General features: G+C 37.2%; 1 protein-coding gene across 1 annotated transcript in view; it reads left to right on the top strand.

Moving 5' to 3' along the window:
• The first annotated feature begins 1275 nt into the window (after positions 1–1275).
• The window catches only part of LOC148956089 (ubiquitin carboxyl-terminal hydrolase 7-like), a 59647-nt gene continuing 33692 nt past the window's right edge, over positions 1276–27230 (top strand). The window contains exon 1 of the mRNA XM_089089124.1: positions 1276–1315. Coding sequence (XP_088945250.1) covers positions 1276–1315 — 40 coding nt within the window. The remainder of the gene's footprint in view (positions 1316–27230) is intronic.

Here is a 27230-nt window from a genome sequence, read left to right as displayed (position 1 = left end):
AGTAGATCTGTAAAAAAAAGGAATCTGCTTCTAGTCTGATCGCTATTTTTTATGCATGACTAGATTTGTAGGAAAAAAAGAGTCAGGTTTTTTTTAATGAAGTGTTAAGACAATTATTGAGTTTATTTTTTTTTTACCATATTTTATTGCTATTAGTCAAACATTGCGATGTGTGTGTGCGTGTGTGCGCATGTGTGTGTGTGTGCGTGTGCGTGTGTGTGTGAACGTGTGTGTGAACGTGTGTGCGCTTACGTGTGTGTGTGAGTGTCTATGCGTAAGTGTGTGTGTGAGCGGTGCATGTACCGCTTATTTTTCTATATACCCGATAATTCATGGATATCGTATAATGAATATAGCAAATTTAATAACGTCATAATGATTTTCATTATTTTGTTGTGTTTGTTTGTGTGTGTGTTTGTGAACGTGTGTGCGTATACGTGTGTGTGTGTGTGTGTGTGTGTGTGTGTGTGTGTGTGTGGGTGTGTGTGTGTGTGTGTGTGTGTGTGTGTGTGTGTGTGTGTGTATGTGTGTGTGTGTGTGTGTGTGTGTGTCTGTGTGTGTGTGTGTGTGTGTATTTGTGTGTGTGTGTGTGTGTGTGTGTGTATGTATTGTGTGTGTGTGTGTGTATGAGTGTGTGTGTGTGTGTATGAGTGTGTGTGTGTGTGTATGAGTGTGTGTGTGTGTGTGTGTGATGAGTGTGTGTGTGTGTGTGTATGAGTGTGTGTGTGTGTGTGTATGAGTGTGTGTGTGTGTGTGTATGAGTGTGTGTGTGTGTGTGTATGAGTGTGTGTGTGTGTGTGTGTATGAGTGTGTGTGTGTGTGTGTCTGAGTGTGTGTGTGTGTGTGTGTATGAGTGTGTGTGTGTGTGTGTATGAGTGTGTGTGTGTGTGTATGAGTGTGTGTGTGTGTGTATGAGTGTGTGTTTGTGTGTGTATGAGTGTGTGTGTGTGTGTGTGTGAGTGTGTGCGCATGTGTGTGTATGAGTGTGTGCGCATGTGTGTTTGCGCATGTGTGTGTGAGTGTGTGATATTAACAAAATTATTAATTTATTATGAATTGTTTTGTAAATAATGATATAAGCAAAAAATTGTAATTTATTATTCATTTGTTTGATAAATTTGCATCCAATTAAGAAAAAAAAATTGAAAACAAAATTGTGATACAATTTTGATAAAACTCTCCTCAAAGAAAAAAAAACTTAGTCCAATCATTTTCTAGTTTCAGGGGGAAGCTGTGAAAACTCCTGACTTCCCTGGCCCGGGACTTCAAAGTATCATGAGTAATTGTCCCCTCTTACCGGATGATGTTAGTGAAGGTATGTCATTTAATATCCCCCTGGATTTTCAATTTAAAACTGAAGAAATGGACAATCTTGTGCAAATTGTTGGACCTAATGTTCCCGGGGACATTTTTGACGATGACTTTATAATTAGTGAATTGGATCCTGTGCAAATAGGTGCAGGACATGAAAATAGTGGTATGTCCCTGGAACTACGTGAATTTTATTTTTTAGAGTCTGCTCTAGGTCACTTACAAACACATAGGGTAGATTTTAATCCTCCCGAAGAAAACGTGGTTGACGGGAGTGTTATTTTAACAGACCCTGTAAATGTTCTTCATAGCTACATAGACCGATTTTGAGCACTTGTTGAGATTCAGATTCAGAAATGGGGGGGGTCAAGGGGGATTAAAGCATCGGTAAATCAAAAAGTTTATCTACAGAAGGGGACATCTGGGGACATTTTTTATTTTCATTTTTCAACTGGCAATCAAACTTTTTACCCTGGTCTAAATGAATTTGAGGGCAACTTTTTCAACTGGTTTAATAAATTAATATCGACTTCGGACACGATCAACGATAGGGAGAGTGGGTCCACCGATTTAGTCATTTAATACACGTATCTGAATCTTAGTAGATTTAAAAAAAACTTTAGTTTAAGGGGAGCGGGTAGAAAAGCAAAATGTCACCCAGATTTGTCCGCTACAGGAGTTCAGAGTTTCAATTTTGACACGGGGCTGCACTGCTTTAAATATGCATTTTTAGCAGCAGCCTATAAAACATTGAAAGGTGATTCAAGAATAAAAAATCTCGATGGCCTTGCTCGTCACGGTGGAGAAAATTTCCCTAAAGTAAATTTTGATTGTTTAGAGGGAAAGTATGTAGTGTCTATACAAAAAATAATTATATTTGAAAAAGCAAATGAAAGTCTTGGGTTAGGAATGGTGGTTTTCCAACATGAAACGGAATTTGTGAAGGGGGGGAAGAAACCAAATAAAAAAGGAGTTTTATATTCAGTTAGGACACCGATGGTAGATAATGTTAAAAATTGGGTTTGGGTTATATACGAGCCTCTCAAAGATGTAAATTCCTATGGTCATTTTTCCCCGTTACGGCAATAAGTTGACTCTTATCCCAAGGCGTTCAGAAAGGGGAACGTCTCTATTGCCCCATGTACCTTTCCCTATTCACATCTGAGCGAACATTCTCGGATCACATGAGATATTGCAAAATTCATGGCAATCAAAGAATAAAAATGCCGGCAGAAGGCAAGGATACTTTACAGTTTTAAAACTTCCGAAATTCCCTGTTACAAGTTGATAAAGTATCTTTAGACTGTGAATCAAGACTGGTGGAGGTATCGGACCCATCAAGGCCAAATATAGTCAAGGAACACAAACTAGTTGCGTGTTCCTATGCGCATGCGGGTCGCGATTCTAATAATAAAATGCAGCTGGAAGTTTTTTTAACTATGGATGAGGAGGGTAGCATGGAAAAGTTATTGGTGTCTTTAATATAAACAGCAAACGGTGCAATTTCTCGATTGCGTCACACCAACTACCCAATGTCATTATCAGATAAGGAGCAACTGGCACTAGAAAAGGGGACAATTTGTTGGGTTTGTAGGGGTGTTCTTGCCCCCAAAAGACGCTGTCCAGGATCAAAATCATCTTATTGACCCAAATTCAACGGGAAAAAGGAACTTTCGGGGGTGGGCTCACAATTCATGTAATTTAAAAAATTAAACAGCAACTCTTTCTTCCGGTTTTTATACATAACTCTAACTATGATCTGAAGTATGTGCTACCAGCAATGGCATATCTTCAAAAAAAATGGAACAGTGGATGATACATGGGTGATAAACAGCTTTTCCTACAAAATCATTTCTAAATCATCGGAAAAGTTGCTTGTTTTGGAATTTATATGGAAATTTGTTGAAGGCGACATTGAGTACACGAATAAAATTCTCTTTTTAGATTCCTACAGTTTTTTACCTAAATCATTGAGCGAATTAATCCAAGTACAGAAAAACGATGACGACTGCAACGCTTTCCCCCTTCTCAAGCAACAATTTCCAAATGATTTATATGATTTGTTGACGGTCAAGGGCATATATCCTTATGATTATTATTGTTCCATGTCGAGATTCGCCTCGATTGAATTGTTTTACGACAGTCCACACGATCGTAGGTGCACCCCCGATGAATACAGTTTTGCTAAAAAAGTGTCGGCAGAGGGAGGGTGTAAAAATGGGTTTGACTACTGCTAGCTGTATTTGTCGAGTGACGTGTTAACTTTGTTAGACATTATGTGTAAAAATACGGACAAAATCTATGGAGAATTTAATCTTGATTTGGGGTATTATTTTTCATCTCCTCGTCTGGTGATGGACCTCATCCTAAAAATTAGCGGGGAAAAAATTGGGCTAATCACTGATATCGATCAGCATCTGTTCATTGAGATGTCAATGAGGTGTGGGTACGTTTTTCACGGGGATCGTATCTTGAAAACTGATCCAACTGGAGAGAAGACGGGGACAAAATCGGATGTTGTTTTCCTTGATATGAATTCTGTCTACCCCTCGGCCATGTCCCATTATGCGCTACCTTGCGATGACTATAAATGGCTCAATGACCCTCAAGCTCCCCATTTCCCCAACATTGACAGTGTTGAGGAGAATGGGCCGGTTGGATGGTTTTTGAAATTGATGGGGAGATACCAGTTGAGCTTCAAGATTCAGTAAAGGATTTTGTTTTTCCGTGCATCAATAGACCTGTGACTAGGGACTCTTTGAGCCCTCGCAATTGGCGTTTAGTCAAGGTGGACGGATTGCATTGGTCACCTTCAAAACAAAAACTTATTAATGACCTTCTGCCGAAAAAATATTGTTGTACATCATGTGGCTTTAAAATGGATGTGCAACAACGGTTTCAACGTCACAAAAGGTTCACAAAGCGCTCAGATTTATCAAAAACGCATATCTGAAAATGTGTTTTGATGCTTTTGTCAACAAATGCTCTGAAGCACAAAGGAAAGCTAAAAAAGAAATTTATAAGCTCATTTTGAATTCGGCTTTTGGTAAAACGTTTGAGTGTTTGCCCTAGAAATCGTTGTGACATCGTGACCGATCCCAAACCATGTGCTAGAAATAATGCCGATCCAAATTACACTTCCTTCGCGATCATTGACCCGGACATGGTACTATTGAATAGGAAAAAAAGAAGCATTGTATTAAATAAAAATATTGCTGCAGGCAGTGCGATCTTGGAGATCTCTAAAAAGCTCATGTTGGAATTCTACTACTATGTGGCTAGGGTACAGTGGCCGGAGAAGGGGCGAGTAGAGGTCTGCTACGGAGACACAGATTCTCTACTGTAAAAACCCCTAAAAACTAAAAGTAAAAACCCCAAATCTAATTGATGATTTGGTGCACGGTGAAATTATCAGCTCACGGATGGACTACACCAATTGGAGTGGTCTTTACCCAGAGCTAGTGAAACGTCGGGCGCCAAATCAGCTTTTATTTTTTAAATCAGAAACGGGAAACGACATGATTTCCCGTGGTATATTTGTAAGTCCGAAGGTGTACTTTATACAGACACACGACGATGAAATCATGAAACTCTGCAGAGGAGTACACACATACTATGTAAATAAGAATTTTCACTTGGACTTCTATAGGGATGGTTTTATTGAAAATACAACTCCCCGGGCCAGATTACTAGCATTTCGATTCCTGATCTACAGGAACTTTACTGTAAATAGAGAAAAAATTGCCATGAGTTCCATTTCCGACAAGGTCTATGTTTGTCAAGACGGTATGACTACCCTCCCCCTTGGTCACTATTTAACTTCAGACCGGGCCGAATGTGTTATCCATAGGGAAAGTCTCGGTTTGAATAAAGTCCAATTAATTTTTCCCAAAACCTTGGGGGGGGGGCCTCGCGGTCTTGGGGGGGGGGGGGGCGCACCGCCACTACCAAAGTTATTTTTTTTTACTTAGAGCAAATTTTTTTTGTGCTTTTGTACATGTTGCATTGAAAAGGAAAAAGTGATATTATTTTCAGTTCTTTTTCTAGTGCATTTTTTATAAATAAATTAAAAAGGTGTATTTTCTTCTTTGTTTTCTGTAAAGTGCTGTTTCTAATACAAGAAATATGATTATTTACTGATTTTGTTCTTGAACAGACTAGTAGTAGTAGGGAAATTATTTAGTAATTAGACAACTATGGTCTACAGTTAGTTGTTCAGGTGAACTATTGAAGGAAACATGTATCAATTTAAAACACCATTCAGATCATTTCTGTGTGGGCCGTCAATGTCGGGCAAAACAACACTCTTAACTAAAATAATTAAAAATTGTGATAAAATTTTTGTGGAAAAGCCGAAAAAAAATATACTATCGTTACAGTATTTGGCAGGAGTCATACGATAAAATAAAAGCAATTGCCACGACCAGATTGGTACAGATACAATTCATACAGGGACTTGATGTTTTCACCATTATTGAAGCCAAATCTTGGCTGATCATTGATGAACTGGCTGAATCTATTAAACAATGGTCCCAGGAAATGCTGCAACTGTTCACCGGTTTCTCTCATCATGAACAGATTTCTAGTACTCTGGTTCTACACAATCTCTTTCATCAGAGCAAATGTATGCGAACACTTGCATTGAACTGCACCTACTATATCATCTACAGAGTTGTTCGTGATTCCAGCTCCCTAATAACCCTCAATAAACATATCTATCCAGGCGCCCCGAAATTTTTGCTATCAGTATATAAGAGGGTAACTAATAAACTCCACGACTACATCATATTATATCTTAATCAAATACACCCAAGGACTTACATGCAGTCAAATCTGTTTTCGAAAATAAAAATAGAGTATCTCTCCACGTCAACACTAGAAAGACTTATTATTCGCTATCATGACACTGAAGAAACTACATGAAAATAGACATCTGTTTTCAGTTCTAAGCGCTTCAAAACCCTTCCTTAGGAAAACCATACTCAAACATGGTATTGACAATGATTTCATTAATCTAATATCTGAACTTTGTTTAAATTTGACCAAGGGCAATGTTCAACTGCCAGAAGTAGTTAAGCAACAGGCAAAGCAACATCGTTCCATTGTACGTACATTGGCCTCTAAAAAGAAAGGAAAGAATTTTAGAAGGAAATGTCTTCTTCAGGCGGGTGGTAGCTTTTTCACACTTTTACTACCGATAATTGCAGGACTTGTAAACAGTTTTCTCTAGAGAATGGTAAAACCCTATAAATTGACTCAAATAGAACTCGCTCTCTCACCCGTGGAACACTTTGAGAACAATCTGAGTAAATTCACTGACAATGAGAATATTGAGGATGATAAAAAAGTGCTTTTACTTCAAGATGCACTTCGCCGAGTGGACACACATAAGCCCTATCGTGTGAAGGCCACTGCTGCTATTGATCCCAAAAATGGATCATCTTCTCAGGAGTCTGCTGCTGCTGCTGCTGCTGGAACAAATTTATAGCAGAAAGAATTGGATTAATTTTTATCTAAATTTGTAAATATATGACCCCAAACATAGGTTGAACGAAGTAAACGACTCCAAGTCTATATCTTGAAAAGTGGTTAAGATCATATTCAAGCTGAGAGCAATGGGAAAGGGATTATAATTCAGAGAAAGAGCTATAATCTACTTAATTTAATCTATGATATGGTTACACATCGTGAAGGACTATTATCATTTTAAGCTCATCTATACAACTTTCTAAATACATTAAACTTTCCCAAAAGTCTTATTAGCAATAGACAAATTCCAAAAAAAAATTAAATGAACATGCATCAACATCAACAACAACAACACCATTAAAATATGAAGAGGAAGAAGAAGAAGAAGAAGATTGTATATGAATATCGGAAAATACTAGCACAACTAGTGGAAACTTGACAATGGTGGCGACGAAAAAGTCAATACGTATCATTTTACCAACCACAACTAGTATACAAAAGGGTAGCGGACGTTACATAACGTGTTTACGTTCAAAATAGTTGAAGTTCTGAAAGGTGTTGATGAAAATATTCGTGAAGCGGGGAGTTTAAGTTCCCCCCCCACTCTTTCCAAAGTCCCTTGCGTTCACAATAAAAGTGTACAAGACTATCTACAAAATGAATCAAGTTACAATCTGCATAGAAATCATAGACTTCGTACTAATTAATACCGAAAAACTAAAGCCTTTTTCTCATTGCATGTAATGCAAGGAGATCTTTTAACTCTACATGATATTCAAAGGCGTCACAAGACAGCATAAAAGGATATTCTACTTAAAATCAGTATTTTTAGTCACTCTGCATACATCTTTCCAATCCGATTAAAGCGAGGAATTGAAGTTGCTCAGGTCACTAAAAGTATTCTCGAACAGGAATCATATAACAAAATTCAAACGGATCACGGATGTGAATTTGTTAACCCCCATGTTTCAAAATTTCTCGTGAATTATAGCAAATTGCTTTCCCATAGCCATAGCGTTATAAGGGTTTGAATGGCCAAACAATTGATAAAAAACATTCTAATATAAATTTAAAGATATTTCGAAATGAAAAATTCATCGACTTTTATTCACGATTTAGATAAAATCAGTTGATCTATAATCAACGACCTCATCGATGATTGTCCAACTCAACCCCAACGGAAGTTCATCATTCTGATCATGATACAATTGACACGTTTCTTAAACAATATTCCAATGAAACGATTGTCAAGAAGAAAAATAAATGCAATGTTGGTGAAATTGTTCGAATTAATAGAACAAATAATGTTTTTGAAAAGGGGAATTACTTGTGGTCCACAGAACTTTTCAAAGTGGCAAAAATCCTAGTCACTAAACCCATAACTTATCGTTTGCGCGATACCAAAGATGAAGAGATTCTCGGCGGCTTTTATGACTATGAACTACAAAAAGTTAAAAATAATAGTGAAATCTATCAAATTGAAAATATCAATAGAAAAATCTCATATCGTAGGAATGGTAAATTCCATTTTAATTATTCATTGGAACACCATAGGATTTACATTACCTCACCTGTTGACACTGGAATAATTATTCTCAATGATAATCTGAGAGACGTTCTTGGCTTTAAACAGAATACGATCAATGGGGAAAATGCTGGCATCGTTTACGGGATGGATCAAGTTATTTTTGCTGATTATCCACCTGGTTTCGCCTCGGACTCTTGCATATTTCTTTATGCATCTTTTGTGGAAACATCGAGATTTGGTAATTCAAATGTCCCCCTCCTACGTGTTCTTGAACGAAAAACAACTCATAAACTTGTTCATCACTATAATATAAAGCATCTTCAGTATGTTCCTGTAAACACTTCGTATTTGGAACTCTGTTAGTTAACACTAAGAAGTGAATTGGGCGATCTTCAAGGCTTATCAGTGATTATAAGGCATTTTCGACCCATTGTCGACGACAGCCCAATCCCCTAAAATGAACAATAGAAGAATTCCAGTTGTCTGTCCCAATATCGATTGCTATTTTGGTGCTTTGAGTCCACATCAAATAGGCAATGGATTGGACTACTACAAGGGCCGTACTACAATGTCTGGCTATGGTCTTGGTAGCTGGTTTGCTAGGCTATTGCTTTCTGCACTACCCCTTGCCAGAAAATATCTCGTGCATGCTGCATTAAATTTTGCTGCCTCCACACTACAGGACTGGGGGTCGGGTAAGAATTTCAAGGAGAGTGTTCAGGAAAATATTAAATCTTCAGTAAGAGCCGTTGGTGAGCAATTAAAATCTCGGCAAAATGGGGAGGGATTGAAAAGGATGCGTGCGCTTCATTCACTCATCAGTCTCTACCCAGGCGGGAAGCGAAGGACATCAACAAGGACTTTGAGGAATAAAACAAGGAAGACCAATAAACAGAAGAAGAAGAAGAAAAAGATTGTTAGATCAAAGAAGGATTTCTTCTCTTAAGATGTCTTATCTCCCCACAAGGAATCATACCCATCAATCAGTTCCTCATTTAATCTATTCAATCCTGGAAATGTTGATGTCAGTGTCAAGTATGGCTACTATGAACAATTTCATCCCCAACAACCCCTAACGGAAAATATACACTTTCAAATATTTTCCAATGAAGACTATTTCATTGATTTGTCATCAACATTTATTGATTTAAATGTTGCGGGGAAGAAAAAGTCAGATAATAAAGCTCCAAATTCTGGCGATGGTCTCTCCTATGAAAACTGTATTCTACAAAACCTATTCAAACAAATTAATATATTTATTAATGGAACATTGGTGAGCACTAGCAATAATTTATCAAACTATGCAAGCTACATAAAATTTATGATGATGACACAAAAGGCATACAAGGAGTTGAGAGGACAATCATTAGGCTATGATTACCAATCAGGTGTTGATACTGATGGTGAGTTGACTACTGCAGTGAACCAGGAGTATCATCTGGTTGGAAAATTAAATCATGAGATATTCAATATATCTCAATGGCTCCCCCAATGTCAAGATTGACATAAAGCTAAAGCTGGCCCCATCGAATTTCATTTTGAGAAAAACACTTCCTGCAGCAGCCGATGCAAATGTCATTATCACATCGGCAATTCTCCACGTCCGAAAACAACAGGTTATGAGCTCTGTTGCATTGGCAGTGGAAAAGCTAAGAGCCAATGGCAACAACATTAAACTTTTTGCCCCCCATACGATAACCAATCAACGTCACATTGCCACCGGCTCTCGTAGCTATAGCGATTCATCATTTATCAATAGAGAAATCCCATCAAAATTGGCTTTGGCCTTTGTGAAGAGTGGCAGTGACGATGGATCCTGGACTGAATCCCTCCATGATTTTAATTTTTTTGGTCTATCTAGCCTGTTGTGCAAAGTGAATGTTATTCCACTGTACACTCTATGTTCTGACAAAAAATCCTATAGAACTCTGTACGATTTTGACCATGCAATCCCTAGATCATGACTCTCAACTATTTGAAAATGGAATAACCGATTCAGTGTTTTCAAAAAATCATGGCGTAATTGTTTTGGACTTGTCGGGGACTCAGGATATGAGCATAGTACGAACAGGGAATGTACGTTTAGAGTGTACATTTGCCGATACTTTGACTGAGAGTATCACGCTAATATCACTGAGTTAATTTGAAACCTATTGGGAAATCACACCCAACGGTAGTGTTCTACTAGACCTAGCACCAAGAGCATAAACCAAAGAATCAACGTATTTAGTATGGATCCATCCATGTCCCAGTACAAGTCCTATTGCATACCCTCGGACTTCATTGAAAAAATTCCAAGTGTTAACAATACCTTAATCATTGTTAATAGCAGTCCATCGACTTTGAAGACGGGCGATTGGCTATGCATCTTTCAAACAGCGAAGAATATTGAATTTTTTGATCCTCTTAGCCTATCGTATAAATTCTACACTCCATACATCAGCAACTTTATTGAAAGCAGTGGGAAAACTATTATTCAAAATCAACGAAGAGTACAGGATTTAACGACTAAGACATGTGGCTTTCATGCACTACTCTTTTTCATTTTCAGATGTCGTGGCTACACCTACAAGCAGTTTCTCAATATCTACGTTGACTTACCTCGATTCAACGACTTTCTAGTGGAAAATATACTTACAAGCGTATTTAGTATTGATTTTAGAGCCCTACGATTAAAATATTCTAAAAATGTATGTGAAATTGTTTATTAATAAAGGATAAAAATTTATATTCACGATAAAACGACTTTTCTACTCTTTAGATTTCATCTTCTACTAGGTATTTGTCGACAACAACTAGTGCAGGTAGATTATCCGAATTCACAGTATACTGATCCTGATGTAGTGCAATGTCAGGGTCACATTTTCTACAGTAGAGCGTAACTTCACTCTTGTCATATCTTTTTGTATAGTCAATGATACTATTCTTATTCATTCTATAGAATTAACATGTTTCAATTTGCTTATTTGAAGTAATGTCACAAATAGTGTCCTCAAGTGGCGAATCACATTCTGTCACAGCCAAATAAAAATCAGTGGGCTTATAATCATAGCAGCCATTGTCTTCACAACGATGACGCAAAAACCAAATTCTTTTGTTGTTCCAACAGTTGAATCGCTGACCCGGCTCCTCCTCCCAGAACTATCTAAAACCACGACGATACCAATCTTTTAGCAATAAACTAAAGTCACGCTTAGGATTCTTTCCAATCATACCGGGATATGTATTCTACCACTGATTACATTTATCATAGTGGCAATCGAAGTACAGGTGGCCTCTAGGATGAGAGTCACACATCTTTTCATGACAGGAATTACAACCTTTAATTTGTATAGTATATCCTTTATGCAATTTACACGGGTTGCATAATCTACACTTTTCATCATACTCATCAATCATTTTACAATTTTCACCTGATGAGTTGCTGCCCAGTCTGTACATGCAAAAGAGACATGAATAAAACAATTTCTTCGGTTTTGACAGTCTAACTGCCAAAAATAAACTGGACTGCCAACAACTAAAAATTGTCTGAGAGAGAGAGAGAGGAGTCATTGTCTTTGTTGTCTCTGACTTGCTCCCAAAAAAAAGTTTTTGCCTTGAAAAATACACTGGTTGAAAAACATAGAGTTGAAACAAACTTGTGTGGAGTATCCCTGTTCATACTACTATCTTTTTTGCAATGTTTAGGAACCGGAGGGGAATCCCCGCTCGTTTGGAATTGTACCAATGGGGCATAAACAAATAGCACGTAGTTTCATAACGTGTTTAATCACGTGTAGAGGTCCCATAGAATAACAATGGAAGGAACTTAGCGCTATAGAATAGCATGGAAGGGAACATAAACACTTAGAATAGCATGGGAGGGAACATAAACCCTTATAATAACATGGGAGGGAATATAAACCCTTAAAAGAACATGGGAGGGAACATAAGCCCTTAAAATAGCATGGGAGGGAACATAAACACTTAGAATAGCATGGTAGGGAACATAAGCCCTTAGAATAGCATGGGAAGGAACATAAGCCCTTAGAATAGCATGGTAGGGTACATATGCCCTTATAATAGCATAGGATGGAACATAATCACATAGAAAAGCATGGGAGGGAACATAAACCCTTAGAATAGCATGGGAGGGAACATAAGCCCTTATAATAGCATGGGAGGGAACATAAAGGCCCCAAATAGCACAGGAAGGAATGTAAAAGCCTCAAATAGCACAGGAAGGAACATAAAGGCCCCAAATAGCACAGGAAGGAACGTAAAGGCCCCAAATAGCACAGGAAGGAACATAAAGGCCCCAAATAGCACAGGAAGAAACATAAAGGCCCCAAATAGCACAGGAAGGAACATAAAGGCCCCAAATAGCACAGGAAGGAACATAAGCTCCTAGAATAGCATAGGAAGGAACATAAAGGCCCCAAATAGCACAGGAAGGAACATAAAGGCCCCAAATAGCACAGGAAGGAACATAAGCTCCTAGAATAGCATAGGAAGGAACATAAATGCCCCAAATAGCACAGGAAGGAACATAAAGGCCCCAAATAGCACAGGAAGGAACATAAGCTCCTAGAATAGCAAAGGAAGGAACATAAGCTCCTAGAAATGGTAGGTACTACTCTACTCATATATGAGTGTTATGGAAAGGATCCTCATATAAACTTCAAAGAGGGCTTATTTGATTGGAAATTGAGAGTTGTAATTCACTTTTTAAGAGTAAAAAGTGATCAGGGGGCAGCTAGCCTCCTACACACTCCATTAATTTTTTTCCCATAGGCACTTCATATAGAAGGAGTCGTCGTATAAACTTCAAAGGAGACTCAATCGATTGGAAATCGAGAGTTTAGTGCCCTTTTTTCCACAAATATATCTGATAGAAAATTTGAGGTAACCATTGCATAAGATAAAATTTTTTAGATAGCGAAACTTGGTAAATCTTAAAACGAGTGAAACTTAAATTCAATATGCAAGTCAGGCTTGAAACGAACAAAAATCACACCAAACAAGAGTTTGGGTATCGCCTTCTTCCCTCACTGTGAAAGTTTAAAACCTACTGCGTCAGTGGCTCTTTACTGAAAACCAATTTTATGAGAAATATTGTCTTGTGTACTTAATATTGAAACCAAACATTAAAATTATAGTAAAATGTTGAACGGATCAGCTTTCAGCAATTAATATCATTATGCATCAAATATTTAGGTTAATTTGTTAGTTCTTTCTAAAGTTGTTCAAGACGAATCTTGTTTCGCTACAAAGAAGAGTTTGGATACTGCCTCCTTCCTTAACTGTAAGTAGAAACCAAAAGCCTACTTTGTCATTGGTACTTCACTAAAAACATATCGGCATACTAGGGGGGTGGGGTTGGGTAATTTTGAATTCTCAATAGAATTGACTATTATATTCGTAAAGAGCATAAAAATGCTTTGAGTGGTATGTTTACTTTATTTGTAAGTCAGTAATATGAACTGCCAAAATTTACTTTCCCCCCCCCAAAGACTTTAATAAGGTAAAGTTTTGTATGGGAAGAAAGTTAAAAGTTTCAAAAAATTTTGAGAGGACGTTAAGACACATCAAAATACACTAATTAGAACTAGATAAAGAATTGGCTATCGAATTACTCCCAGAAATTTTCTCAAACTGAAAATGCTAAAAAACTTAAAATTACTGCCACACTTAAAACAAGGTTAAAATACATATTTGCGATAAAAAAAAAGATAAAAAGGGGGGGGGGTGAAACCAGCCAAAATGAAAGAAATTCAGAAAGAGGTGAAAATATACACGGGGATAGAATGTGCATGTATAGTAACTGTTGTTACTTTTGGCCCCTTTTATCATAAAAATGCCTTTTCTGGGTAAACTTTATTATGTAGACTTGATATTCTAAACTTTAATCTTATCGTGTCGTATACTGGTGGCAGCTACTAAAGGAAAGCTGTCAATGGCAGTGATAAGTAAAAGAATACGCGTTTTCCGAAGAGACTGGCTCATCTGGCCTCTGTGTAGTAGGCTATAAAGAATTGAGCGGTAAACGACAAAATTAATTGAAATATTGCGAATTGAAAATTTGATGAGCCAGGCTCTCCCTAGGAAAGACACATCGCATGAGCGAGGTTACCCTTGATGAAAGACGGTTTAGTTCTCGCCTCATGAAATAATATAAAAAATAGACAAATTGACTTTTTTTTGCCGGAATAATTAGAAAATTATGGGATTTTGAGAATAAAAAGGAAAAATGAATTGACTGAACAATTGAGTTTTGAGTTTGCGGGGGGGGGGGGATCTTTCTGTATTAGAAAGTATTACGGGGTGTAAGAACAGATAAGCGAGAGTAGAAATTTTAATTTTAAAATTAGCGAAAATTTGTCAGTTTGTGATGGCAAAGCTTTGAAATAGTAAATTAGAAAAAATTTGTCAGTTTGTGTGTATGTTTGATAACGAAGGTGAGAGAGACCTTTCCTATTTGGTAATCGGCCTAAGTGGTGATGACATTTTGTTAAAACTAGTTCAAAGTTCAGACAACTGAAACTTCGGTGTCGACACAGCCCCCCAGGGCCGTGGGGTAGGTGCTTAAAGCTATGCCCTGGGGGCATGTATGGGTGTTATAGAAGGGATGCTCGTATAAACTTCATAGTGGGCTCATTTGATTAGAAATTGAAATTTATAATTCAATTCTTAAGAGTAAAAAGTAATCGGAGGGCAGCTAGCTTTCCCCACACTCTATTTATTTTTTTCCCAGAGGCACCTCATATAGAAGGAGGCGTCGTATAAACTTCAAAGGGGGCTCAATCGATTGGAAATCGAGAGTTCTAGTGCCCTATTTAAGAGTCAAAGGTGATCGGAAGGCAACTAGCCCCCTCCACCAAGCCCTTTTTTCCAAAAATATATATGATATAAAAATTGAGGTAGCCTTTGCATCAGATAACATTTTTTAGATAGTGAAACTTAGTAAATCTTAAAACGAGTGAAACTTAAATTGAATTTGCAAATCAAGCTTGAAACGAACAAATCACTCTGTTAAAGTCTAAAACCTACTGCGTCATCGGCGCTTTACTGAAAACCAAATTTATTACAAATATCGTCTTATGTACTTTATATTGAAAATAACTATTAAAATTATAGCAAAATGTTGAACTGATTAGCTTTCAGCAGTTAATATCATTATACATCAAATATTCAGTTTAATTTATTAGTTCTTTCTAAAGTTGTTCAAGACGAATGTAGTTTCACTACAAACAAGATTTTGGATACTGCCTCCTTCCTTAACTATAAACAAAAACCGAAAGCCTACTGCGTCATTGGCGCTTCACTGAAAACGAATTTGCACATTAGGGGATTGAATTTCCGATAGAAGTGATTAAAATATTCGTAAAGAGCATAAAAAAGGCATGGAGTGGTATGTTCCCTTTATTTGTAAGTCAATAATATGAACTGCCAAAAATTTCCCTCCCTCCCCCTAAGACTTTAATAAGGTGAAGTTTTGTATGGGAGGACAGTTAAAAGTTTCGAAGGGACGTTAAGACACATCAAAATACACTAATTAGAACTAGATAAAGAATTGGCTATCGAATTACTCCCAGAACTTTTCTCAAACTAAAAATGCTAAAGTACTTAAAATTACTGCCATACATAAAATGAGGTTAAAATACATACTTTGCGATAGATGCAAAATTGTTGTGGCACACAAAATCATAGGCAGCGCTCTAGCGCTGCCTATGTAAAGAACGATGTGAGCACAATGTGTTTTTGATTTTTTTTTCTCCATACCCGGGCACTTCATATCGAAGGAGTTGTCGTAGAAACTTAAAAAAGGGCTCATTCGATTGGAAATTGGAGTAGCTAGTACCCTTTTTAATAGACGAAAGTGATTGGAGGGCAAATAGCCCCCCCCCCACGCCCGTCATTCCCCCAAACACATCCAATCAAAATTTCAAGATAGCCATTTCGTACAGCGTAGTTGATGTCCAAATAGAAAATATTTTTTTTAGGCGGAAACTCCCCTGCAACCCTCAGGGCAAGGGTTTTAAGTTGTGCCCTGGGGGCATATAAGATTTTTATAGAAGGCGCTGTCGTATAAACTTCAAAAGAGGCTCATTCGATTGGAAATTCAAAGGGTTTGACCCTTTTTAATAGTCGAAAGCGATTGGACGGCAACTATCCCCCCCACGCCCATCATTCCCCCAAACGCATCCCATCAAAATTTTGAGATAGCCATTTTGTTCAGCGCAGCTGATTTCGCGATAGAAAATATGTTTTTGAGGAGGAAACTCCCCCACATCCCTCGGGGAAAGGGTTTTAAGTTATGCCCTGAGGGCATATAAGAAAAATGTTGGCACAATGTACCATATATTATTTTTTTTTACTTTAGAGCAGGACACTTCATATGGAAGGGGTCGTCGTAGAGACTTCAAAAGGGGCTCATTCGTTTGGAAATAGAGATTTCTACGGCCGTTTTTAATAGTCGAAAGTGATTGGAGGGTAGTTAGCCCCCCCCCCCCCCCACACGCCCATCATTCCCCAAACACATCCAATCAAAATTTCGAGATAGCCATTTTATTCACCGTAGTTGATTTCCTGATGGAAATTGTGTTTTTGAGGACACTCTCACACAACCCTCTGGGCAAGGGTTTTAAGTTATGCCCTGGGGGAATATAAGGTTTTTATAGAAGGCATTTTCGTAGAAACTTCAAAACAGGCTCATTTGATTGGAAATTTGAAGGGCTAGTGCCCTTTTTAATAGTCGAAAGTGATTGAAGGGCAACTAGACCCCCCCATGCCCATCATTCCCCTAAACACATCCAATCAAAATTTTGAGATAGCCATATTGTTCAGTGTAGTTGATTTCCAGATAGAAAATATGTTTTTCAGAGGGACACTCCCCCACAACCCTCAGGGCAAGGGTTTTAAGTTATGCCCTGGGGCAGAATGTATTATTTAATGTATTATTAGCATTTTCAGTTTGAGAAAAGTTCTGGGAGTAATTCGATAGCCAATTCTTTATCTAGTTCTAATTAGTGTATTTTGATGTGTCTTAACGTCCCTTCGAAACTTTTAACTGTCCTCCCATACAAAACTTCACCTTATTAAAGTCTTAGGGGGGAGGGGAGGGAAATTTTTGGCAGTTCATATTATTGACTTACAAATAATATGAACTGCCAAAAATGTCCCTCCCCTCCCCCCTAAGACTTTAATAAGGTGAAGTTTTGTATGGGAGGACAGTTAAAAGTTTCGAAGGGACGTTAAGACATATCAAAATACACTAATTAGAACTAGATAAAGAATTGGCTATCGAATTACTCCCAGAACTTTTCTCAAACTGAAAATGCTAAAGTACTTAAAATTACTGCCATACATAAAATAAGGTTAAAATACATACTTTGCGATAGATGCAAAATTGTTGTGGCACACAAAATCATAGGCAGCGCTCTAGCGCTGCCTAAGTAAAGAACGATGTGTGCACAATGTGTTTTTGGTATTTTTCTCCATACCCGGGCACTACATATCGAAGGAGCTGTCGTAGAAACTTCAAAAAGGGCTCATTCGATTGGAAATTGGAGTGGCTAGTGCCCTTTTTAATAGGCAAAAGTGATTGGAGGGCAACTAGCCCCCCCCCCACGCCCGTCATTCCCCCAAACACATCCAATCAAAATTTTGAGATAACCATTTCGTACAGCGTAGTTGATGTCCAAATAGAAAATATGTTTTTGAGACGGAAACTCCCCCGCAACCCTCAGGGCAAGGGTTTTAAGTTATGCCCTGGGGGCATATAAGATTTTTATAGAAGGCGCTGTCGTATAAACTTCAAAAGAGGCTCATTCGATTGGAAATTCAAAGGGCTTGACCCTTTTAATAGTCGAAAGCGATTGGATTGCAACTTTCCCCCCCCCCCCCCGCCCATCATTCCCCCAAATGCATCCAATCAAAATTTTGAGATAGCCATTTTGTTCAGCGCAGTTGATTTCGCGATAGAAAATATCTTTTTGAGGACGAAGCTCCCCCACATCCCTAGAGGAAAGTGTTTGAAGTAATGCCCTTAGGGCTTATAAGAACAATTGGCACAATATACCATATATTGTTTTTTTACTTTAGAGCAGGACAATACATATGGAAGGGGTCGTTGTAGAGACTTTAAAAGGAGCTCATTCGTTTGGAAATTGAGATTTCTAGGGCTGTTTTTAATAGTCGAAAGTGATTGGAGGGCAGTTAGCCCCCCCCCACACGCCCATCATTCCCCAAACACATCCAATCAAAATTTCGAGATAGCCATTTTATTCACCGTAGTTGATTTCCTGATGGAAATTGTGTTTTTGAGGACACTCCCCCACAACCCTCAGGGCAAGGGTTTTAAGTTATGCCCTGGGGGCATATAAGGTTTTTATAGAAGTTGTCGTAGAAACTTCAAAACAGGCTCATTTGATTGGAAATTTGAAGGGCTAGTGCCCTTTATAATAGTCGAAAGTAATTGTAGGGCAACTAGACCCCCCCCCCCCCATGCCCATCATTCCCCCAAACACATCCAATCAAAGTTTTGAGATAGCCATATTGTTCAGTGTAGTTGATTTTCAGATTGAAAATATGTTTTTCAGAAGGACACTCCCCCACAACCCTCAGGGCAAGGGTTTTACGTTATGCCCTGGGGCAGAATGTATTATTTATTTTTTCTTCTCTATACCCGGGCACTTCGTATCGAAGGAGTTGTCATAGAAACTTCGAAAAGCGCTCATTCGATTGGAAATTGGAATGTCTAGTGCCCTTTTTAATAGCCGAAAGTGATTGGAGGCCCTGGGGTTATTTAAGACCCTGGGGGCATATAAGGTTTTTATAGAACGCGTTGTCGTAGAAACTTCAAAAAAGGCTCATTGGATTGGAAATTCAAAGGGCTATTGCCCTTTTTAATAGTCGAAAGCGATTGGAGGGTAACTAGTCCCCCCCCCCCCCAACGCCCATCATTCTCCCAAGCACATCCAATCAAAATTTTGAGATAGCTATTTTGTTTAACGTAGTTGGAAGTTCTGGAAATTAGATATTAGAGGATGACAACCACCCTCAGAGCCCTTAGGGTAAGGTTTGTAATTTATGCCATGGGGGCATATAAGGTGTTTATAGGAATTGTTGTCGCAGAAACTCAAAAAGAGCTCATTCGATTGGAAATTGAAAGGCCTAGTGCCCTTTTAATAGTCGAAAGTTATTGTAAGGTTTGACATTTTTATAGTAAAGCCATTATGTCAAAAATGGTCAAAAGGTGAAGTAATTAAAATAATTATGCCTCGGGGGTTGACAAAACCTCTCACTGCCCCCAGGGCAAATACTGTGAGCTATGCAAGCTGTCCATTGTTCATATATTAGGTTTTTGTCAAAGAGATCATCGTATAGACTGTGGAAAAGGCTCATTCGATTTAAACCGAAAGTTCTAGCTCCGTTTTTAAAAGTCAAGAATAATTGGACGGTAAGCAACCCCCCCCCCACGCCATTTTTTTCTAAATGCTTCCGATCATAATTTAGAGTTAGTCATTTTGTTAAATATAGTCCAAATGTAAACCAGCTACGGTCCAGGTTTGAATCCCCCCCCCCAGTCCTGGAGGAAAGGGCTGTAAGTTATATTAGCAGGCCATCGTTAACATATAAAGCTTCTATGGAAAGCGTGGTCGTATATACTGTGGAGGAAGCTCATTCAACCGGAAAAGGAAATTTATTATGGCCCTTTTCAAAATCGAATGTGATCAAAAAGGAAGAATCCCCCCCCCGCTCTTGTGCCTTTTTCTCCCAAATCCATCCAATCAAAATTCTGAAATAGCCATTTTGTTCAAAATTGTCCAAAATTCAAACTACTATAACTTAGGGGTTGAGAAATCCTCCATAGCCCCCGGGCAAGAATTGTAACTTATGTAAGTTTTCTATTATTAGAATATAAGGTTTTGTGGAAGGGTGAGTCGTATTAGCTTCGGAGTGGGCTCATTTGATCGGAAATTGATACATCTATTTCTTTTTTAAGAGTCAAAAGTGATCAATAGGCATCTAGCCCACGCTCCACTTTTTCAAAGGGCATCCGGTCCGATATCCAATAAAATTTTGAGATAGCCATTTTGTTAAAAATAGTTCAAACATCAGATAATAAAAACTCCGAGGTTGACACAAACCCATTTTTTCACTTTGATATTCTCACTTTGATACCAGTTTTGATACTTAGATGAACATTTGATTATTTTTTTTTTAAGTTTGATTTTCAAATAAGGAATTTTTAAAAAACTTGATAGTTTTTGCAATCAAAACGAACAAAAATTAATAAAAAAACTTTCCGAAAAATAAGTTTTTCAAATAAAAGTAAGGACCATTTTAAACTTAAGCTCAGCAGATATAAATAGTTTTTAAAATTCAAACTCAAAACGACCAAAAATTACTATTAAAGAATAAATGAAATCCAAAACGAATAGAAATTAAATAAACAATCAAAGCAAAAAACATACAACAAGGGATAATACAAATGATTAAATATATCTTAAAGCGAGTAATGCTTAGATTAAATATGAAATCAAGCTTAAAATGAAAAAAATATTTTGCTATTAAAGTATAAATGAAAGTTGAAACGAACAAAAATTGAATAACAATCAATGCAAACAAACATATAATAGATATTAACGTAAATGGATAAATAAATCTTAAAACGAGTGAAACATAGATTGAATATGCAAATCAAGATTGAAACGAACAAAAATCACTACAAATAAAAAGTTTGGGCATCGCCTCCTTCTTTCATTGTAAAAGTCTAAAACCTACTGCGTCATTGGCGTTTTACTGAAAACTATATATATCTTGAACAATCTTGGAAAGTATAAACAAAACCAAATTGAATATTTGATATATAATATATTATTTTTTTAAAGATCCATCAGTTCAATATTTTATTGCACTATAATTTTTATTTTCATTTTCATTGCTGTAAGAACTGGAAAAGAAAATATTTTGAATATAATTCGTTTTCAGTGAAGCGCCAATGACACAGCAGTCTTTAGGTTTTTACAGTTAAAGAAGAGGACAATTTTAGAGGTCTTGAACAATATTAGAAAGAACTAATGAATTAAACTGATTATTTGATGTATAATGATATTAATTGCTGAAAGCTTATCAGTTCAAAATTTCACGGTAATTTAATGTTTATTTTCAATATTAAGTACAAAAGAAAATATTTTTATTACAATTCGTTTTCAGAGAAGCGCCAATGACGCAGTAGGCTTTTGGTTCTAATATACAGTTAAGGAAGGAGGCAGTCTCCAAACTCTTGTTTGTAGTTAAACTTTATTCGTCTTGAACAACTTAAGAAAGAACTAAAAAACTGAATTGAAAAACTTCGAAAAAAGAACTAAGCTTTTTGAATTCGTGAAGCGTTTCTTCATCCCTGATCCGCCACTTAATGACGCTGGAAGAGAGCAGGACAATTCTAGATACGAATGGTCATTAATTAAAAAACCTTGTGATACATGTACATTAGCGCTCGCTGATTCTTGAAGATCTATTATAATAAAATCCAAATCTGAGGTGCATCGGAACTGTGTAGATATGTGTAGTTCTGATCTTTTTGTAAAATATGTAGGTGAGATGGCAAAGAGGCTCTTAATATCTGAGAAAGGGAAGCAATATCATTCTTTAAATAAGTGTTGGCAAGTCTCGGCAAAGCAGAATTTTTTTTTTCCTGATGCCCTAATTTTGTGCGTGACATTTGATAATCTGGCACATGCTAACAAGAATTTATGATTTGAAGTAGCATTACGATAATTAGTTGGCATGAATACACACAATACAGTTGCTCCTCCTAAATCAACAATAATAAACAAATCATTAGCATTAACTAATTTACTCCGAAATTTTTTATGAATAGCAACTGCGAGACCTCCCTCTCACGCCCACCATTCTTCAAAACACAACAAATCAAAATTTTAAGATAGCCATTTTGTTCAACGTAGTTGAAAGTTCTGAAAATTATGTCTCTGAGGATGACAAACCCCGCACATCCCTCAGAGCAATGGTTGTAAGTTATACCCTGAGGGCATATAAGGTTTTTATAGAAAGCGTTGTTGTAGAAACTTAAAAGTGGGCTCATTCAATTGGAAATTGAAAGGGCTAGTGCCCTTTTTAATAGTCGAAAGTGATTGAAGCGCAACCAACCTCCCTCTCACGTCCATCAGTTCCCCAAAAACATCCAATCAAAATTTTAAGATAGCTATTTTGTTCAACGTATTTGAAAAGTCTGGAAATTATGTTTTTGAGTATAACAAATCCCCCATCCCTCATTGCAAGGGTTGTAAGTTATGCCCGGGGGCATATAAGGTTTTTAGAGGAAGCATGGTCATATAAACTTCGGAGGGGGCTCATTGGATTTGTAATCAGCCGCTTTTCTCCTCTTTTTAAGAGTCAAAATGATCGGAGGGTAGCTATCTGCCTACCCCCAAACACACACGTCATATTGTCTTGAAATGCATCTAATAGAAATTTTGAGATTGTCATTCTATTCAAAATAGTCGAAATCTAATATAACAAGGCTTTTGGGGTTGAAACAAACCCCAGAGACTAGGGGCAAGGGTAGTAAGTTATGTCTAGGGGATTTTTAGGGTTTTTATGGAAAGGATGGTTGTTTAACATTAGAAGAGGATGAGTCGTTTTCCCTGAAAAAGACTATGTCAATATAAAACGAACAGAAACTAATTTAAAAACCTTTTTCTACAAAATAAGTTTTTCAAAAAAAAGTAAAGAACTCCATTAAGCCAAATATGAGCAAAAATAAAATCAAATAATCTAGAGTGCCCTTTTTAATAGTAAAAAATGATTGGAGGGCAACTAATCCTCTCTCTGACGCCTACCATTTCCTCAAAAACATACAATAAAAATTTTGATAGCCATTTTTCTCAACGTAGTTGAAAGTTTTGAAAATTATGTTTTTAGGATGACAACCCCCCCCCCCCCACACAGCCCTCAGGGGCAAGGGTAGTCAGTTATACCCTGTGGGTATATATGGTTTTTATAGGAAATATTTTTGTAGAAACTTCAAAAAGGGTTCATTGGATTTCAAATTAGAAGGGCTAGTGCCCCTTTTAATAGTCGAAAGTGATTGGAGGGCAATGAACCCCCTCTCACGCCCATCATTTCTCCAAACATATCCAATCAATATTTTGAGATAGCCTGATGGTTCAATGTAGCTGAAAGTTTTGGAAATTATGTCTTTGAGGATGACAACTTCCCTCCCCCCCACACCCCTCGGGGCAAGGGTTGCAAGTTATTCTCTGGGGCATATATGGTTCTTACAGATAGCGCTATCGTAGAAAGTTCAAAAGGGCTCATTCGATTGGAATTTGAAAGGGCTAGTGCCCTTTTGAATAGTCAAAAGGGATTGAAGGGCAACTAACCTCCCTCTCACAACTATCAATTCTCACAACGCATTCAATCAAAATTTTGATAGAGACATTTTGTTTAAGATAGTTGAAAGTTCCAGAAATTATGTTTTTGAGGATGACAACCCCCCCCCACCCCTCAGGGCAAGGGTTGTAAGTTATGCCCTGGGGGCTTATAAGGTTTTTTATAGAAAGCGATGTTGTAGAAACGTCAAAGAAGTTTCTCATTCGATTTGAAATTGAAAGAGCTAGTGCCCTATTTTTAATAGTCGAAAGTGATTGAAAGAACCAATTAACCCCCGTCTTACTCTCACCATTTCCCAAAACGGATCCAATCAAAATTTTGAGATAGCCATTTTGTTCAACAGAGTTGAAAATTCTGGAAATTGATTTTTTTAGGATAATGACCCCCTCAGAGCCCTCAGGGCGAGGGTTGTAAGTTATGCCCTGGGTGTATATAAGGATTTTATAGAGTGTTGTTGTAGAAGCTTCCATAAGGGCTAATTTAAATGGAAATTGAATGAACTAGGGCTTTTTTAATTGTCGAATGTGAATGGAGAGCAACTATCCCCCCTATCACGCCCACCATTTCCCCAACACATTCAATCCAAATTTTTAGATTGCCATATTATTCAATGTACTTGAAAGTTCTGAAAATTAGGTCTTTAAGGATGACAAACCCCCCAGAGCCCCCAGGGCAAAGGTTATAAGTTATGCCCTGGGGTCATATAAGGTTTTATAGATAGCGTTGTCTTAGAAACTTCAAAAAAGCCTCACTCAATTCGAAATTGAGAGGGGTAGAGCTCTTTTTAATAGTCAAAAGTGATTAAAGGGCAACTAACCCCCCTCTCACGCCCACCAATTCCCCAAACACATCTAATCAAAATTTTTAGGTACCCATTTTGTTTAACGTAGTTGAAAGTTCTATAACTTAGGTCTTTGAGGCTGACAAACTCTCCGCACCCCTCAGGGCAAGGGTTTTAGAGATATCCATTTTGTTCAACGTAGTTGAAAGTTCTGGAAATTAGGTCTTTGAGGATGACAACCCCTCACAGCCCTCAGGACTAGGGTTACAAGTTATACCCTGGGGGCATATGATGTTTTTATAGAAAGTGTTGTCGTACGAACTTCAAAAAGGGCAAATTCGATTGCAAATTGAAAGGGCTATTGCCCGTTTTAATATTCGATAGTAATCGGAGGGACAATCCCCTCCCCAAGCCTATCATTTCCACAAATATTTTCGATCTACATTTTGATATAACCATTTTTTTCAACGTAGTTTAAAGATCGTGAAATTATGTCTTTGGGGATTACAATCCTTTCCTTATAGCCCTCAGGACAAGGGCCGTAAGTTATGCCCTTGGGTAATATAAGGTTTTTGCAGAAAGTTTTATCGTAGAAGCTTCAAAAAGGGCTCATTCGATTGGAAATTGAGAAGACTACTGCCTTTTTTATTAGTAGAAAGTGATCAAAGGGCAAATGCCCCTCCCCCTCACGCCCATCATTTCCCCTAACACTTCTACTCAAAAATTTGAGAGAGCCATTTTGTTCAGCGTATCAGAACAGTCTGGAAATTATGTCTTTGAGGATAACAAGACCCCCAGCTCACAGGGTAAGGGTTGTATGTTTTGCCCTGGAGACATATAAGATTTTAATAGAAAGCATGGTCATATAAACTTTGGAGGGGACTCATTAGATTGGTAATCAGACGCTGTAATTCTCTTTTTAAGAGTCAAAGTGATCGGAGGGCAGCTAACCCTCCCCCCCCCCACACAGACGTCGTATTGTCCCGAAATGCATCTAATTAGAAATTTTGAGATAGCCATTCTATTCATAATAGTCTAAATATCATATAATAAGGCCTTTGGGGTTGAACCAAACCCCGGAGATTAGGGGCAAGGGTTGTAAGCTCTGCCCAGGGGGTATTTAAGGTTTTTTTGGAACGGATGGTTTTTTAACTTTAGAAGAGGCTCAGTCTTTCAAACTGAAAAAGATTGTGAGAATATAAAACGAACAGAAATTAATTAAAAAAAACTTTTTCGACAAAATATGTTTTCTAAAAAAAGTAAAGAACTCCATTAAACCAAAATAAAAAAATAGAATCAAATTATCTACCAAGAATGCAACTACCACAAATCAGTATCAATAAATAAATGAAACCCACAACAAACAGAAATTAAAAAAATGACAGAGTCAAACTCAAAGCAAGCAGAAATTGATATGAGTAGAGTTCTAAACCCCAAGCTTTCTAAAAGCCAGAATATAATTTTTACTTTACTAGAAAAACTTCTAAATATTTTACTTTTATAAATTTAAGAAATCAAAAATCAATTAAGATTTGAAGGAATAAGCATCAGCATTTGAATTTTTCAGTAATGTACAAATTATATTCTGGCTTTAAATAATCAAATGATCTACCAAGCATACAACTATCACTAATCAGTATCAACAAACAAATGAAATCAAAAACAAACATAAATTAAAATAAATAACAGAGTTAAACTCCAAACGAGCAGAAATTAATATGAGTAGGGTTCTAAGCCCCTATGCTTTCTACAAGCCAGAATATAATTTGTACTGAAAAAAATGCAAAAGAATTTAGTGAAAAAAATGTTTAGTAGTCCAAAATGCACACTGTGTTCTGGCCTATAATGAAACGCTACAAGATTATGAAGAAGAGTCTGTGTGTATGCGCGGTTGATATAGCTAAGGCTTTTGATTCAATTTTGCATTCCCAGTCATTAGTTGCTTTGTTAAATTGCAGAAGTAGCGGCTTTATTTGCGCTTGCCTTTGGAATTGGTACCAGAATTCAAAAGACCGGGTCCGTTCTCGTAATGGTTTGACAAGTCCCATTCCTGTGAAGCGTGAGGTAAAAGCGGGGCTCAGTTTTAAGTCCATTAATATTCAACAACGCACTTAGAATTGCGACGAGAAATATCCCACTCTATATTATTGATACTCATATTCTTTTCAGATTTTCAATTGAAATATCTGATTTGATGACTGAATTAGCTGGGTCCAAAGTGTAAGGGCTACCGGTGACAATGTTTTATAACTGGAAGAAAAACGAAAAAAAAAATTTCTTCAATTTTTGTCTAGTGTAGACTAATTTTTCTCCAAATTTTGGAATTTGATATTTATTTTATGGAGCTTGGTGTGGCTAGGTAAAGCCTGGCCACTGAAGTATGCACTGAAGTATGGTAATACATACTGAAGTATGTATGTTTTGTAATTAGAAGAAAAACGAAAAAAAACAAAACGAAAAATTTTTTTTCAATTTTGCGCTAGTGCAGACTAATTTTTCTCCAAATTTTGGAATTTGATATTTATTTTATGGAGCTTGGTGTGGCTAGGTTAAGCCTGGCCACTGAAGTATGCACTGAAGTATGGTAATACATACTGAAGTATGTGTTACCTTTTTTAGAGTCTGACTAACACCGTTTTCATTGTCGCTCACCTAAGTATACTGAGTTTACCGAGTTTAATTTTTCCTTTTTTCTTCTGAACTTTTTTTTGACTTTTTTACTTTTTGTTTTTACGAATTTTT

Source organism: Artemia sp. Qi Xiang Cuo, chromosome 1, assembly GCF_049724085.1.
Source record: "Artemia sp. Qi Xiang Cuo chromosome 1, ASM4972408v1, whole genome shotgun sequence".
Lineage (NCBI taxonomy): Eukaryota > Metazoa > Arthropoda > Branchiopoda > Anostraca > Artemiidae > Artemia > Artemia sp. Qi Xiang Cuo.
This window is presented reverse-complemented; position numbering and strand designations above follow the sequence as displayed.